The sequence below is a fragment of the Bubalus bubalis genome, chromosome 13 (assembly GCF_019923935.1).
Source record: "Bubalus bubalis isolate 160015118507 breed Murrah chromosome 13, NDDB_SH_1, whole genome shotgun sequence".
Taxonomy (NCBI): domain Eukaryota; kingdom Metazoa; phylum Chordata; class Mammalia; order Artiodactyla; family Bovidae; genus Bubalus; species Bubalus bubalis.
In genome coordinates, this window is record NC_059169.1 from 17,848,684 (window position 1) to 17,867,184 (window position 18,501).

The window sequence follows — 18,501 nt, forward strand, 5'->3', positions numbered from 1 at the left end:
CATACCATCCCTCTGGGTCATCCCAGTGCACCAGCCCCAAGCATCCAGTATTGTGCATCGAACCTGGACTGGCAACTCATTTCATACATGATATTTTACATGTTTCAATGCCATTCTCCCAAATCTTCCCACCCTCTCCCTCTCCCACAGAGTCCATAAGACTGTTCTATACATCAGTGTCTCTTTTGCTGTCTCGTACACAGGGTTATTGTTACCATCTTTCTAAATTCCATATATATGCGTTAGTATACTGTATTGGTGTTTTCTTTCTGGCTTACTTCACTCTGTATAATAGGCTCCAGTTTCATCCACCTCATTAGAACTGATTCAAATGTATTCGTTTTAATGGCTGAGTAATACTCCATTGTGTATATGTACCACAGCTTTCTTATCCATTCATCTGCTGATGGACATCTAGGTTACTTCCATGTCCTGGCTATTATAAACAGTGCTGCAATGAACATTGGGGTACACGCGTCTCTTTCCCTTCTGGTTTCCTCAGTGTGTATGCCCAGCAGTGGGATTGCTGGATCATAAGGCAGTTCTATTTCCAGTTTTTTAAGGAATCTCCACACTGTTCTCCATAGTGGCTGTACTAGTTTGCATTCCCACCAACAGTGTAAGAGGGTTCCCTTTTCTCCACACCCTCTCCAGCATTTATTACTTGTAGACTTTTGGATCGCAGCCATTCTGACTGGTGTGAAATGGTACCTCATAGTGGTTTTGATTTGCATTTCTCTGATAATGAGTGATGTTGAGCATCTTTTCATGTGTTTGTTAGCCATGTGTATGTCTTCTTTGGAGAAATGCCTATTTAGTACTTTGGCCCATTTTTTGATTGGGTCATTTATTTTTCTGGAGTTGAGCTGTAGGAGTTGCTTGTATATTCTCGAGATTAGTTGTTTGTCAGTTGCTTCATTTGCTATTATCTTCTCCCATTCTGAAGGCTGTCTTTTCACCTTGCTAATAGTTTCCTTTGATGTGCAGAAGCTTTTAAGGTTAATTAGGTCCCATTTGTTTATTTTTGCTTTTATTTCCAATATTCTGGGAGGTGGGTCATAGAGGATCCTGCTGTGATGTATGTCAGAGAGTGTTTTGGCTATGTTCTCCTCTAGGAGTTTTATAGTTTCTGGTCTTACGTTTAGATCTTTAATCCATTTTGAGTTTATTTTTGTGTATGGTGTTAGAAAGTGCTCTAGTTTCATTCTTTTATAAGTGGTTGACCAGATTTCCCAGCACCACTTGTTAAAGAGATTGTCTTTAATCCATTGTATATTCTTGCCTCCTTTGTCGAAGATAAGGTGTCCATATGTGCGTGGATTTATCTCTGGGCTTTCTATTTTGTTCCATTGATCTATCTTTCTGTCTTTGTGCCAGTACCATACTGTCTTGATAACTGTGGCTTTGTAGTAGAGCCTGAAGTCAGGTAGGTTGATTCCTCCAGTTCCATTCTTCTTTCTCAAGATCACTTTGGCTATTCGAGGTTTTTTGTATTTCCATACAAATTGTGAAATTATTTGTTCTAGCTCTGTGAAGAATACTGTTGGTAGCTTGATAGGGATTGCATTGAATCTATAAATTGCTTTGGGTAGTATACCCATTTTCACTATATTGATTCTTCCAATCCATGAACATGGTATACTTCTCCATCTGTTAGTGTCCTCTTTGATTTCTTTCACCAGTGCTTTATAGTTTTCTATATATAGGTCTTTAGTTTCTTTAGGTAGATATATTCCTAAGTATTTTATTCTTTCCATTGCAATGGTGAATGGAATTGTTTCCTTAATTTCTCTTTCTGTTTTCTCATTATTAGTGTATAGGAATGCAAGGGATTTCTATGTGTTGATTTTATATCCTGCAACTTTACTATAGTCATTGGTTAGTTCTAGTAATTTTCTGGTGGAGTCTTTATGGTTTTCTATGTAGAGGATCATGTCATCTGCAAATAGTGAGAGTTTTACTTCTTCTTTGCCAATTTGGATTCCTTTTTTAGTTCACTGATTCCTAAGATGCCAATATTCATTCTTGTCATCCCCTGCTTGACCACATTCAATTTACATTGATTCATGGACCTAACATTCCAGGTCCCTATGCAGTATCATTCTTTATAGCATTGGACTTTACTTTTAGCAACAGACACATCCACAACTGAGTGTCATTTCCACTTCAGCCCAGCTGCTTCATTCTTTCTGGAGCTGTTAGCAGTTGCCCTCTGCTCTTCCCCAGTAGCATATTGGATACCTCCCAACTTGGAGGGCTCATCTTCCAGTGTCATATATTTTTGCCTTTTCATACTGTTCACGGGGCTTTCATAGCAAGAATATTGGAGTGGGTTATCATTTCCTCCTCAAGTGGACCATGTTTTGTCAGAACTCTCCACTATGACCTGTCTGTCTTGGGGGGCCCTGAATGGTATGACCCATAGTTTCATTGAGTTACACAACCCTTCACCAGGACAAGGCTGTGATCCATGAGGAGGAAAGGAAATGAGGATTCAGTCATTTAAGCTCGGCCAAGCTGTTGATTGTTGTTGTTGTTTTCTCTTCCTGAATGAGGGATGTGTGAGGAACAAAGGTTTTGCAATTTGGTTTTCCTCAAAAAAATTAAAGCATTTTGCTGAGGGCAGCTGTGTGCAACTTCTGATGCTCAGAGAAGTCCCTCTTTTTTTAATTTAATAAGTGATTTTTTTGATATTTTAAAATTTATTTATTTTTAATTGAAGGATAATTAAAATGCCTAAATTTAACTTCCACATCTTACCTTCATTTTCATTTGTCTTATTTGTAAGAAGACTTCTTGGAGGTGATGATTTCAATGACAAAAGCAGTGCATAATTGAGACTATTTACTCAGTGTTATTTGGGACTTTGGAAAACTGTATGAAAATTACGTTAATTTGAAATATTTAGTGTCCAATGGTCAGTTTTGAAAACAACTGGTGTTTATTCTATGAGTCTACATAAGAAAGTGTCCCTTAAAATCTTCAAGAATTACAAACCTAGAATCTCTGTAATACAAACTCATGAGATGATATTTATGGGCCTGGAAACTGTGTCTGACAATAAATTTAATACAACATAATGCTGGTGTCATCAGACAACTTTTCTCACTTAAAAATACATATGATGTTTTAAAAATAACTACCCATTACTTAGTGCTCAACATGCATTCAGATGTTATGAAAAGAATAATATTAAAGCAACTTCATTTTGCCTTCCCACAACATTTATGGAGTTGGTATTATTTTCTCTATTTTACTGAGAGGAGACTGGCTTTGTGTGGCAGAGACAGGAAGAGGGAGAGCTGGGATTCAAGCTTGGAAAGAGAGACTTCAGGGCTTCCCATGCCACTGTACTTTAAAGTTGTTGACATCATAAATGATTATCAGGTGGAATCACACTACATAAATTGATTTTTTTATGCTGCTTTTCCTTCATCCTTTTTGAAATGGTGAACAGCTCCAATTTGCCCAACAACTATAATGTGACCGAACAGGCAACTTCTCTGGTAGAGTCAGTGTACAGGATGGTGCACAAACTCATGATTGCCCTCTGTTGGGATGTGGTCTCTGAGTGACATCGTCTGAGTAGATGGACTGTCCTGCAGTGTGGACCACTACTCAGAACCCAGGGTTTCCCTTCCCACACTTGGCATCACTATTACAAAATATTAAATAAATTATCTAATATATCGTTTAAGAGAATGAGAAGGAATTAAATGAGGAAAAGTACACAAAATAAACACTTTAGAAGTAATAAAAATGATCAAGAATCTTCCAAGGTTTATAAAATACACCAAAGATAAGCAGAATCATCAAAAGTGAGTTGAAAACAATTGGCACAAACTATTTCTTTTAAAACAAAACTGAACAACCCCCTTCCAGCCCCTTCCCTTCCCTCCTCTCAGTTGGTGATAGGGAAGAAAGACTGGTTCCCACATAGGAACTCTGCTTCCAGCAGCATCTCCAGCCCCACCATCCACAGCAGCCTTTTCTTTTCATCCAGGATTAAAGGTCACCTCCTAGAAGCTCCGCCCACCTCCTGGACCTGGCTCCATAACTGCCTGCAGCCCCCACATCCACTTTGCCTTCCAGGACTTCCTCCACAGAGCTCCCACAATTACGATTCCAAAGGCAGCGAGGGGTGAATCTCTGGATGTCTCCCTCCCAAAGGGAGGCTGCAAGAGCCCACCCATGACGGGAGGGGTCTGGCTCACCCCTGTTCTTCAGGACCTCAACTCTAAGCACTGTTTGTTGAAGGGAAGGAGGGAGAGAGGGAAATACCACCCACCACCTCACACACACACACAACTCACAAACTGTACACCCCAACAACCAGCAATACCTCCTCAGACCCTACATTCCAGATGGGCCTGTCTCCAACTTCATTCAAACTCCTTCCAGGAGTAGCCAGTCTTCACCTCAACTCCCTCCACACCTCCTGGATTTTCAACCCTTTGCACTCTGTCCTCCTCACATCTGAAACCTGCTTCTCAGGTCACCAACACCTCCTGATTCCAAATCAACCAACAAGTTTTCACAGACTCACCTTCTCGTTTGCACTGAGCAGATCTGTCCTTCCTTGATTCCCCAACCTACTTCCTTCTTTCTCTCTTGCTGTTCACTGTGTCTCCTCTCCTCCCCTTCTCTCTCTGCTTTTTCTCTGATATCGAGTCTTCTTATATTGGCCCCTAAAAATGCTTCCCTCTCTCTGGGCAATCTTGTCATTTTCACAGATTCAGCTACTACCTGCTCAGTGAAGGGTACACAGGCTCCATGCTCATCCCAGGTCTCTCCCTCAAACACCAAACTCTTACTTCCAATGACCTACAGGACACCTCCACCTTCAACTTCAAGATAATTGAACTACAAGTGGCAGAGCTGGGATTGGAAATCAGCAAGACTGGAATTTTCCCTCCTCTTTAATGAGAATGTTTCCTACTGAAATCAGGTAGTATCTGTCCCTGTCCCTCTATATATCATGCAAAAATATGTGACAATCTGACTATGACCACTAACTAACCATGTGCTAGTAAGCACATGGCAGAAACCCAAGTTAGCCCACCTTACCATAGCAAAGAAACAACCATTCACAAAATATTTTCAAAGTAATTCACAATCACTGTTAAAATGTGATACTGTTTTCAAGCAAAAATAGTTTCTGGGGATAAATTGCATAGTTAAACCCAGAAGGGCACATTTATAAAATAAGTTTGCAGAAGAGAAAAAAAAAAAAAAATCAGACATCTTTGCAGTAAAAGTCCTCTGCGTCTGAGCCTCAGAGTAGTTCACACTGATAACAGTTGAAGCCATGCCTACAGGCTACACTGTCTGCAGTCAGATCTCTGCTGCATTTCTGTGTGCAGCTTTTGACAATGCGTTTCATTTCCAAAACTAACACCTGAGAAGAAAAAGAAAATTCTCCACAGACTAAATAACTGAAAAGTAGACAGAATTAAATAACAGAAAAATACACCCCACATGAGCAATGATACTGAATGAGGAGATGAGAGTGGAGATGACCCTACATCATTCTTTAGAATCTCAAGTTCACAGACAAAAGAGAGACTCGATAGAAGGTATTCCTGTAGGTCTTTCTCTCTCTCCCTCTCTTGTTTTAAGACACCTTAAGACAGAGCAATCAACCTGTGAAAAGAATAACTGCCTACAAAACAAAAGACATTTTCTGAAATGACTTTGATCCTGGAATCAAATTACTGGCTTAAAGGCTTTGTATCTTTAATAACTGCTCTCTATTGCCCTTGTTGGACTTCCCAGGTGGCTCAGTGGTAAAGAATCTGCCTGCCAATGCAGGAGACATGGGTTTGATCCCTGGGTCAGGAAGATCCCCTGGACAAGGTAATTGCAACCCACTCAAGTATTCTTGCCTTAGAAATCCCATGGACAGAGGAACCTCGCGGGCTATAGTCCATGGGGTCACTAAAGAGTCAGACACAATTTAGCAACTAAACAACAACCTTTTCCTCGTTAAAGTATTATTTTCACCTTATTTTTACCAATCTTTTATTTGTAAGTAACCACAATTGGCTTTATCCAAATAAAATAGTGCAGTAAATATTTGTCCTCTGTGGTAATACAATGCATTGTGCATGTCCGACTCTTTGCAACCCCATGGACTATAGCCCGCCAGGCTCCTCTGCCCATGGAATTTTCCAGGCAAGAATACAGGAGTGGCTTGCCATTTCCTTCTCCAGAGGATCTTCTTGACACAAGGATTGAACTCTTGTCTCTTGTGTCTCCTGCATTGGTAAGTGAATTCTTTAACACTGAGCCACCTGGGAAGCCCAATACAATGCGTAATTTAGTTCATTTAGGCTATCTTTCCATGGGAGGTGATTTTTTTCTCTATTATTAAATGTGCTTACAATAAGGGAATCCACACCAGACATCTGGAAGGCAGAGGGAGAACCACTTACCCAGCCTGTCGCTGCTTCAGGACAACCTTGACGTGACTGGGCAGCCACTCCTGCCCCAGGTGTTACTCATGTTAGCTCAGCCTCCCAATCACAGCTGCACCTCTCTCTCATAAATATAACCTTTACTGAAGATAACAGGGCACATCATCAGGCTGAAAGCCTACCCTCAGCCCCTGTGAGAAGGCCTTGAGAAACAGGCACTCTGCTCCTCCCTGTGAGAACTCTGACAGGACTGGTACATTACCTGGATGAAATCTTGAAATATCAGGGGCAGCAAGTCATCCATATGCCCAATGTCTTTCGAGAAGCGATTTAAAATCCTTCCTGCAAGAACAGGATACAAGAAAATACTCATTTCCTCATATAGGAGCCTTAAGAGAAACAATATGTGCACAAATCAAAACAATATTTTTAAAGCACATGTATTTAGGGATTTCTCTGATGATACAGTGGATAAGAATCTGCTTGCCAATGCAGGGGACATTACAAATTCCACTTTTGAAAATAAAAGATAAGAAAGAGTTCAATTTAATATACCACTAAAAGAGTAAGTAATTTACAGCCCCTAAGCTTTTGGGGCAAAGCAGGCCTATCTTTGCAATACTTATTTGGGCTTCTATTTTCTTGAAGGAATGAAGTTGTGCTAAGAGCTAAAGGAGGGGGACACAAGATAAATATAGTGTGCTGACTGCTCTAAGATTAGTGGCCTTCAGGATTTAAACTTGATCCCAAGTCCTTCAATATAAGTAAGTCAGCATCTGGAGAAGCCTATACGTCTTGAATATAAAGAGCCTGGTTAACTGTGGTCATGAACACTCAGAGGCTGTGAGAACAGAAATTCAGTCCCACTTAATGCCCCCAACTTTGTGACTATAGTTTTCACATTAACAGGCAAAGTGGAGCAACTTCACACCCATAATAGCATGGACTCCTCCAATCCCTTCCTCACTCTGGCTTCATAATAAGATGAGATCTGTGTGGGCCTCTGCAGTTTACCATCCTGTGCTCTGCTCACTGCCTGGACTAAACAACATGTGCTGAATAAATCTGCACAAGATGCTGCCCTCAACATTCTTATTTAATCCCCACAACAGTCTTGTGGAACAGAAAGGGCAGTGGTTATTCCCATTTCACAGGAGAGAAGTTCCCAGACACCATGTCGTCATCCTCACTGAGGTTCATTAGGCACTGACCCTGTGCTAAGTGCTGTGAATTATTAACCTGCTTAATGCCCACAATACCAAGATATTGGTGAGTGTGTGAACAGTATCCTCATTTTACAGGTAAGAAGATCAAGACACAGAGAAATTAAATAACTAGCACAGAAGTGTTAACTATAACTATTACTATTAGTAACTAGCAACAGGACTGAACCCAGCCAGTTGGTTCCAGAGTCCACACTTAAGACCATGACAGCATCCTGCCTGGAGATTTGCCTGGCCAGGAGAATCTACCTGCTTTGGCCTCAGTCACATGCCAAGTTGATAACCAGGCTGAGCCTACACTTGTCCTCTTTCCAGTCACATCCCTGCCTCAACAGGTCCTGTCAATCATCACCTGTGAGAAAACAAAGTCACCCTGGGCCTCAGCACAAGTACAACCAACTGAACTGAGTGGGCATGTTCACTAAAGAACTGACTCTTCACAGAAACCCATGTCAGGAGGCTGTCTCCTGAAGCAATACAGGTCAAAGGCCTCCAAGCAGCAGAAGCAACCACTGGGAAACCATCAGGGACACTCTTACTTAATACTGAAGATCCACCTGCTATGTACCACAAAACCTCTTAAATGTAACCAAAAGTCCATTATAAAACTAGAGAGTTGATTTTATTGATGACGACGTATACTTTTAACTGATCTTGTGTTTTAATCAATTTTCCATTACCATTTAGGTAAACCTCAAAATATGAGCACATGTCAGACCTCTGTGATCCCAGAAATGGATGTGCAATGAAAAAGAGAAACACACAGCCTGTCTCCTATAGAGATGTTTCTGGAAGAAGGTCCTTCCTAGTTAGCTTAACATTATTAACACAGGAACATTTCAACAACTAGTCAAAAATATTTCAACACATTTGCATCATATCTTGGGTGCTTCATATGTCTTACAAATGGATTCATAAATCATCCTGCAAAGTAAACATTCATTTATCTTTAGAGACACACATAAATTGGAATAAAAGGTTACATACCCCTATTCAGATTTTCTCTGGTAGGAAAAAATATCAGTGAAGCTTTTCATAGAAAATGAATGGTGATTTTCTTCTAAGCATCTCTTCCATTTTCAAATATCAAATGTAATCAGGAACTAAATGTGTTAACAAGACATATCCACTGAGAAACTTGGTGTCTGACTAACCTTTAGGATTTCTATAGAAGAACAATACTGGAGCTCTCAAAATGGACCACAGCATTTTGTTATGCAAAGTTTGTGAAGAGTTAACAAGGACGTAGAATATCAACAGAGACCTTGTGATGCCAAAAAGGATGGTAGAAAAAGTTAAACCTGAAATAAAAAAAACATCACTTAGCACAAGATCTCTGCCTATCCTCAATGATGTTAAAGCATGGAAGACAGTTCATAAAGATATTGTGTATTTTATTCTATAAATAAGATTTATATAAAAATTTATACATGTAGACTATAGAATAAATTTGTGTATATAAATGTATATATATGTAAATATACATATGAAATGGGTTGTATAAGAACTTGATGCTGTCACAAAATACATTTATAAAGAAGAATATGAAAATCACTATTTTCCTCTCACTAAATAGAAACAACACAGGGGGTAAGAGTCTTATATAAATTAGTTTCATTCTAGGCTTTCCTAATTCACTTACAAGTCCTAATAAAAACTCACAAGAAAGATAATTACAGGGCTCCCTTGGTAGTTCAGTGTTGGAGAGTCCGTCTGCCAATGCAGGAGACATGGGTTCGATCCCTGACCCAGGTGGATCTCACATGTCTCAGAGCAGCTTAGCCTGTGCTCCATAACTATTGAGCTTGTGCTCTAGAGCCCAGGAACCACAACTACTAAAGCCCACTGGCTGCATCTACTGAAGTCCGCACACCCTAGAGCCCATGCTCTGAAACAAGAGAAGCCATGCAATGAGAAACATGTGCATCACAGTTAGAGAGTAGACTCTGCCCTTGGCAACTAGAGAAAGTCCACACAGCGATGAAGACCCAGCATAGCCAAAAATAAATAAAACTTAAAAAAAAAAAAAAAAACTTTAGTTATTTAAACACTTTTTAAAAACAAAAAGAAAGATAATTATGAAAAATAGTTGATCTTCTTCCCTTTGCCACATTTCAAATCCCACTAGTTACATATTCCACAATCAAAGCATACCTCAGTTTTAGATATCAGCGTGAGAAGGAAGAGGAACAGGAGAAATGACTTACCATTTCCTTGTAAACAGTAAATTTACATGAAAATTTACTTCTATGTAAAGTAGCTACTTGAGAACCTACTTTTATAGCACAGAAAATTCTACTCAGTGGTGACCTAAATGAGAAGGAAATAAAAAAAAAAAATGGGGATATATGTGTACTGTACATATGACTGATGGCACTTTGTTGTACAGCAAAATCTCACACGACACTGTAAAGCAACTATACTCCAGTGAAAACTAATAAAATTAAAATAAATTAAAAAATAATATAGTAATTTCTAGGTCCAAGTAGTTTTAAAGAGTACAGAAGGACCATATTAAGTTGCAAACAGACAACTTAATTGTTTGCAACTAACAATTAGTTTGCAAACTATTGCTATTCAAGAAATAGCAAGAAACTATTATATTTTGACAAGAGATAATTATAACCTAAATAATAATTTATAGATAATCTAAACAAGCAACTAACCTCTCACTAAGTGTTTTAAGGAAACACAAAGCATTTGTAAATAAATACTATCATTTAATTTTTTTTTATCAATGATAAATGAGCATCACTATGCATATAAAACCACATCCAAAGTCAGAAGGAGCAGCCATGAGGAGATACCCCACATCCAAGGTCAGAGAAAGCCTAGTAAGACGGTAGGCACTGGAGCGGCTGTGAGGAGATACCCCATGTCTAAGGGTAAAGGAGCAGCCCCAGAAAGACGGTAGAAGGGGTGAATTCACATTTAGAATCAAACCCCATTCCCACCAGAGATGCTCAGAGGGCTCAAATGAACCTTGTGTGCACCAGGATCCAGAGTTCCCACAGAGACTGACACAGAACTGTGTTTGAGCATCTCCTGTGGAGGTACGAGTCGGCAGTGGTCTGCTGCAGGGACAGGGGCTCTAGGTGTGGGTATGGCATCAGTCCTCTTGGAGGAGGTCGCCATTAACCCCACCATAGAGCTGGCAGAACTTACATAGGACTGGGAAATAGACTCTTGGAGGGCACAACAGAACCTTGTGCACCAGGACCAAGGAGGAAGGAACAGTGACCCCACAGGAGACTTGCCAATGGGTGTCCAGGAGTTTCCAGTGAAGGTGTGGGTCAGTAGGTGCCTGCAGCAGAGTTGGGGGCACGGTCTGTAGCATTAAATGCAAGGGATCTTTTGAGGGAAGTCACCATTATATTCATTCAGTTCAGTTCAGTTCAGTTCATTCGCTCAGTCGTGTCTGACTCTATGCGACCCCATGAATTGCAGCACACCAGGCCTCCCTGTCCATAACCAACTCCTGGAGTTCACTCAAACTCATGTCCATCAAGTCGGTAATGCCATCCAGACATCTTATCCCCTGTCGTCCCCTTCTCTTCCTGCCCCCAATCCCTCCCAGCATCAGGTTTTTTTCCAATGAGTCAACTCTTCCTATGAGGTGGCCAAAGGATTGGAGGTTCAGCTTTAGTATCAGACCTTCCAATGAACACCCAGGACTGATCTCCTTTAGGATGGACTGTTTGGATCTCCTTGCAGTCCAAGGGACTCTCAAGAGTCTTCTCCAGCACCACAGTTCAAAAGCACCAATTCTACAGTGCTCAGCTTTATTCACAGTCTAATTATCATATCCATACATGACTACTGGAAAACCATAGCCTTGACTAGACAGACCTTTGTTGGCATAATAATATCTCTGCTTTTGAATATGCTGTCTAGGTTGGTCATAACTTTCCTTGCAAGGAGTAAGTGTCTTTTAATTTCATGGCTCCAATCACAATCTGCAGTGATTTGGGAGCCCCCAAAAATAAAGTCTGAAACTGTTTCCACTGTTTGCCCATCTGTTTCCCAAGAAGTGATGGGACCAGATACCATGATCTTCATTTTCTGAATGTTGAGCTTTAAGCCAACTTTTTCACTCTCCTCTTTCACTTTCATCAAGAGGCTTTTCTCTTCACTTTCTGCCATAAGGGTGGTGTCATCTGTGTATCCGAGGTTATTGATATTTCCCCAAGCAATCTTTATTCCAGCTTGTGCTTTCTCCAGCTCAGCATTTCTCATGATGTACACTGTGTATAAGTTAAATAAGCAGGGTGGCAATATACAGCCTTGACATACTCTTTTTCCTATTTGGAACCAGTCTGCTGTTCCATGTCCTGTTTAAGCTGTTGCTTCCTGACCTGTATATAGGTTTCTCAAGAGGCAGATCAGGTGGTCTGGTATTCCCATCTCTTTCAGAATTTTCCACAGTTTATTGTGATCCACACAGTCAAAGGCTTGGCATAGTCAATAAAGCAGAAATAGATGTTTTTTCTGGAACTCTCTTGTGTTTTTGATGATCCAGCACATGTTGGCAATTTGATCTCTGGTTCCTCTGCCTTTTCTAAAACCAGCTTGAACATCTGGAAGTTCACGGTTCATGTATTTCTGAAGCCTGGCTTGGAGAATTTTGAGCATTACTTTACTAGCATGTGAGATGAGTGCAATTGTGCGGTAGTTTGAGCATTCTTTGGCATTGCCTTTCTTTGGGATTGGAATGAAAACTGACCTTTTCCAGTCCTGTGGCCACTGCTGAGTTTTCTAATTTGCTGGCATATTGAGTGTGGCACTTTCACAGCATCATCTTTCAGGATTTGAAATAGCTCAACTGGATTTCCATCACCTCCACTAGCTTTGTTCATGGTCCTTCTTTCTAAGGCCCACTTGACTTCACATTCCAGGATGTCTGCCTCTAGGTGAGTGATCACACCATCGTGATTATCTGGGTCGTGAAGCTCTTTTTTGTACAGTTCTCATGCATTGGAGAAGGAAATGGCAACCCACTCCAGTGCTCTTGCCTGGAGAATCCCAGGGATGGGGGAGCCTGGTGGGCTGCCGTTTATGGGGTCGCATAGAGTCGGACATGAGTGAACTGACTTAGCAGCAGCAGCAGCAGGTGTATTCTTGCCACCTCTTCTTAATGTCTTCTGCTTCTGTTAGGTCCATACCATTTCTGTCCTTTATCAAGCCCATCTTTGCATGAAATATTCCCTTGGTATCTCTAATTTTCTTGAAGAGATCTCTAGTCTTTACCATTCTGTTGTTTTCCCCCATTTCTTTGCATTGATTGCTGAGGAAGGCTTTCTTATCTCTCCTTGCTGTTCTTTGGAACTCTGCATTCTGATGCTTCTATCTTTCCTTTTCTCCTTTGCTTTTGGCTTCTCTTCTTTTCACAGATATTTGGAAGGCCTCCCCAGACAGCCATTTTGCCTTTTTGCATTATTTTTCTTGGGGATGGTCTTGATCCCTGTCTTCTGTACAATGTCATAAACCTCTGAACATAGCTCATCAGGCACTCTGTTTATTAGATCTAGTCCTTTAAATCTATTTCTCACTTCCACTGTATAATCATAAGGGATTTGATTTAGGTCATACCTGAATGGTCTAGTGATTTTCCCTACTTTCTTCAACTTAAGTCTGAATTTGGCAATAAGGAGTTCATGATCTGAGCCACAGTCAGCTCTCGGTCTTGTTTTTGCTGACTGTATACAGCTTCTCCATCTTTGGCTGCAAAGAATATAATCAATCTGATTTCGGTGTTGACCATCTGGTGATGTCCATGTGTAGAGTCCTCTCTTGTATTTTGAAAGAGGGTGTTTGCTATGACCAGTGCATTGTCTTGGCAAAACTCTCTTAGCCTTTGCCCTGCTTCATTCTGTACTCCAAGGCCAAATTTGCCTATTACTCCAGGTGTTTCTTGACTTCCTACTTTTGCATTCCAGTTCCATATAATGAAAAGGACATCATTTTGGGGTGATAGTACTAAAAGGTCAGGACTTTCCTGGTGGCTCAGATGGTAAAACGTCTGTCTACAATGTGGGAGACCCGGGTTCAATCCCTGGGTCAGGAAGATCCCCTGGAGAAGGAAATGGCAATCCACTGCAGTACTATTGCCTGGAAAATCCCATGGACAGAGGAGCCTGGTAGGCTGCAGTCCATGGGGTCGAAAAGAGTCAGACTGAGCAACTTCACTTTCACTTTCTAAATGGTCTTGTAGGTCTTCATACCTCCACCACTAAGTCACTTCAGTCGTGTCCGACTCTGTGCGACCCCATAGATGGCAGCCCACCAGGCTCCCCCGTCCCTGGGATTCTCCAGGCAAGAACACTGGAGTGGGCTGCCATTTCCTTCTCCAATGCATGAAAGTGAAAAGTGAAAGTGAAGTCGCTCAATCGTGTCCGACTCTTAGGGACCCCATGGAGGGCAGCCTAACAGGCTCCTCCATCCATGGGATTCTCCAAGCAAGAGTACTGGAGTGGGGTGCCATAATTTATCTTTATTACCTCCACCATAGTTTGGCCCAAGGTAAATATCAGGGAGGGAACACAGCTCCACCCATCAACAGAAAATTGGATTAAAGGTTTACTGAGCATAGCCCTGCCCATCAGAACAGGACCCAGTATCCCCCTCAGTCAGTCTCTCCCATCAGGAAGCTTCCATAAGCTTCTTATCATTCTCTATCAGAGGGCAGACAGACTGAAAGCCACAATCACAAAAAACTAACCAATCTAATTACATGGACCACAGCCTTGTCTAACTCAATGAAACTATCAGCCATGCCATGTAGGAGTACCTAAGACTGATGGGTCATGGTGGAGAGTTCTGATAAAATGTGGTCCACTGGAGAAGGCAATGGTAAACACTTCAGTATTCTAGCCTTGAGAACCCCATGAACAGTATGATAAGGCAAAAAGATAGGACACTGAAAGATGAACTCCCCGTGTTGGTAGGTACCCAATATGCTACTAGAGAACAGTGGAGAAATAACTCCAGAAAGAATGAAGAGATGGAGCCAAAACAAAAACAACACCCAGTTGTAGATGTGACTGGTGATGGAAGCAAGGTCTGATGCTGTAAAGAGCAATATTGCAAAGGAACCTGGACTGTTAGGTCCATGAATCTAGGCAAATTGGAAGTGATCAAACAGGAGATGGCAAGAGTGCATGCCATCAAATTCCTAAAATTCGACATTTTAGGAATCAGCAAACTAAAATGGACTGGAATGGGTGAATGTAACTCAGAAGAACTTTATATCTACTACTGTGCACAGGAATCCATTAGAAGAAATGGAGTAGCCATCATATTCAATGAAAGAGTCTGAAATGCAGTACTTGAATGCAATCTCAAAAAACACAGAATGATCTCTGTTCGTTTCCAAGGCAAATCATTCAGTATCATGGCAATCCAAGTCTATGCCCTGACCAGTAATGCTGAAGAGGCTGAAGTTGAACAGTTCTATGAAGGCCTACAGGACCTTATAGAATTAACACCCAAAAAGATGTCCTTTTCATTATAGGGGACTGGAATGCAAAATTAGGAAGTCAAGAAACACCCAGAGTAACAGGCAAATCTGGCCTTGGAGTACAGAATGAAGCAGGGCAAAGGCTCTTGGCATTCTGCCAAGAGAATAAACTGGTCATAGCAAATACCTTCTTCCAACAACACAAGAGAAGACTCTACACATGGACATCACCAGATGGTCAACATCAAACTCAGATTGATTATATTCTTTGCAGCCAAAGATGGAGATGCTCTATACAGTCAGCAAAAACAAGACCAGGAGCTGACTGTGGCTCAGATCATGAATTCATTATTGCCAAATTCAGACTTAAATTGAAGAAAGTAGGGAAAACCACTAGACCATTCAGGTGTGACCTAAATCAAATCCCTTATAATTATACAGTGGAAGTGAGAAATAGATTTAAGGGACTAGATCTGATAGAGTACCTGATGAACTATGGATGGAGGTTCGTGACATTGTACAGTAGACAAGGAGCAAGACCTCCCCAAGAAAAAGAAATAAAAAAGAACAAAATGGCTGATGAGGCCTTACAAATAGCTGTGAAAAGAAAAAAAGCAAAAAGCAAAAGAGAAAGGAAAGATATACCCATTTAAATGCAGAGTTCCAAAGAATAGCAAGGAGAGATAAAAAAGCCTTCCTCAGTGATCAGTGCAAAGAAATAGAGAAAAACAATAGAAAGGGAAAGACTAGAGATCTCTTCAAGAAAATTAGAGGTACCAAGGGAACATTTCATGCAAAGATGGGCTCAATAAAGGTCAGAAATGGTATGGACTTAACAGAAGCAGAAGATATTAAGAAGAGGTGGCAAGAATACACAGAAGAAGTGTACAAAAAAGATCTTCACAACCCAGATAACCAGGATGGTGTGATCACTCACCTAGAGCCAGACATCCTGGAATGTGAAGTCAAGTGGGCCTTAGGAAGCATCACTATGAACAAAGCTAGTGGAGGTGATGGAAATCCAGTTGAGCTATTTCAAATCCTAAAAGATGATACTGTGAAAGTTCTGCATTTAATATGTCAGCAAATTTGGAAAACTCAGAAGGGGCCACAGGACTGGAAAAGGTCAGTTTTCATTCCAATCCCAAAGAAAGGAAATGAATCCTCAAACTACTGCACATTTGCTCTCATCTCACACGCTAGCAAAGTAATGTTCAAAATTCTTCAAGCCAGGCTTCAGCAATACATGAACAATGAACTTTCAGATGTTCAAGCTGGAAAAGGCAGAGGAACCAGAGATCAAATTGCCAACATCCACTGGATCATCAAAAAAGCAAGAGAATTCCAGAAAAACATCTATTTCTCCTTTATTGACTACGCCAAAGCCTTTGACTGTGTGGATCACAATAAACTCTGGGAAATTCTGAAAGAGATGGGAATACGAAACCACCTGACCTGCCTCTTGACATATCTGTATGCAGGTCAGAAGCAACAGTTAGAACTGGACATAGAACAACAGACTGGTTCCAAATAGGAAAAGGAGTATGTCAAGGCTGTATTTTGTCATCAAGCTTATTTAACTTATATGCAGAATACATCATGAGAAAGGCTGGACTGGATGAAGTACAAGCTGGGATAAAGATTGCTTGGAGAAATATCAATAACCTCAGATATGCAGATGACATTACCCTTACTGTAGAAATTAAGAACTAAAGAGCCTCTTGATGAAAGTGAAAGAGGAGAGGGAAAAAGTTGGCTTAAAGCTCAACATTCAGAAAACGAAAATCATGGCATCTGGTTCCATCACTTAATGGCAAATAGATGGGGAAACAGTGGAAACAGTGGCAGACTTTATTTTTTGGGACTCCAATATCACTGCAGATGGTGATTGGAGCCATGAAATTAAAAGATGCTTACTCCTTGGAAGAAAAGTTATGACCAACGTAGACAGCATATTAAAAAGCAGAGATATTTCTTTGCCAACAAAGGTCTGTCTAGTCAAGGCTATGGTTTTTCCAGTAGTCATATATGGATGTGAGATTTGGACTATAAAGAAAGCTGAGTGCTTAAGAATTGATGCTTTGGAACTATGATGTTGGAGAAGATTCTTGAGAGTCCCTTGGACTGCAAGGAGATCCAACCAGTCCATCCTTAGGAAAATAAGTCCGGAATGTTCATTGAAAGGACTGATGTTGAAGCTGAAACTCCAATACTTTGGCCACCTGATGCAAAGAGCTGACTCATTTGAAAGGGCCCTGATGCTGGGAAAGATTGAGGGCAGGAGGAGAAGGGGACAACAGAGGATGAAATGGTGGGATGGCATCACTGACTCAATGAACATGAGTTTGAGTAAACTCTGGGAGTTGGTGAAGGACAGGGAAGCCTGGTGTGCTGCAGTACATGGGCTCACAATGAGTCAGACACGACTAAGCAACTTATCTGAACTGAACTGATGCATATAAAAATGAAAATAGCCCTCCGAACATCTCTTCAACTCACAATGGTAAATAAAGGGGTGAGGACCCTTGTAATAAATATTCCTTCACATAATTTTCCATTCAGCTGACACATCAGTGTTAAACTCTGAAACCTGCTCAGATTCCTGAATTCCTTCAACAAGCATTTGCCTTAGCCCACTACCCTATATGAATATATAACAGAATCCTTTCCTTCTTCCTTTAAGCCCCCATAGTTCACCAATTAAGAAGGTAAACAGCTAATGCATTTAGATTTTTTAGCAAGTGATTCATAAAATAAATACCAAATTTCAAAGAGTGGATTTTTATATGACACATTTTTTGTAGAAAGTTTATACAAGTGTTTCCTGTGGGGATATTGTTATTTATTTATTTATTTATTTTTACTGGAATATAGTTGCTTTACAATGTTGTGTTAGTTTCTGTACAAGGAAGTAAATCAGCAATATGTACATATATCCCCTTCTCCTATACCTCCCCTCTCAACCAATCCCATCCCTCAATGTCCCCAGACAGCACTGTACTGAGTTCCCTGTACTATCCAGCAAGTTTGCACTAGCTATCTAGTGTATGGTAGTGTATATATGTCAATCCTAACCTGTCCATTCATCTCCTACACCTCCCCCACATGTTTCCACACATACGTTCTCTACATCACTATCTCTATTCCTGCAAATAGGTTAATCTGTACCATTTTTCTAGAGTTCACATATGTGTTAATATATGCATCTTTTTTGCTTTTCTTTCTGACTTACTTCACTCTGTATAAACAGTCTCTAGGTTCACCCATGTCTCTACAAATCAGCTAATTTCATTCTTTTTTGTAGCTGAGTAATATTCCATTATATATACTACTACTACTACTACTAAGTCACTTCAGTCGTGTCCAACTCTGTGCAACCCCATAGACGGCAGCCCACCAGGCTCCC

At 40.7% G+C, this 18,501-nt stretch overlaps 2 protein-coding genes across 2 annotated transcripts in view; both read right to left on the reverse strand.

Annotated features, from left to right (window-relative positions):
• The window catches only part of LOC123464831 (ATP-binding cassette sub-family C member 4-like), an 891,549-nt gene that overhangs the window by 270,972 nt on the left and 602,076 nt on the right, over nucleotides 1-18,501 (reverse strand). The window lies entirely within an intron of this gene.
• Nucleotides 1-18,501, reverse strand: part of LOC102412250 (ATP-binding cassette sub-family C member 4-like) — a 157,550-nt gene that overhangs the window by 70,351 nt on the left and 68,698 nt on the right. The window contains 2 exon segments of the mRNA XM_045162455.1: nucleotides 6,679-6,758; nucleotides 8,794-8,940. Coding sequence (XP_045018390.1) covers nucleotides 6,679-6,758; nucleotides 8,794-8,940 — 227 coding nt within the window.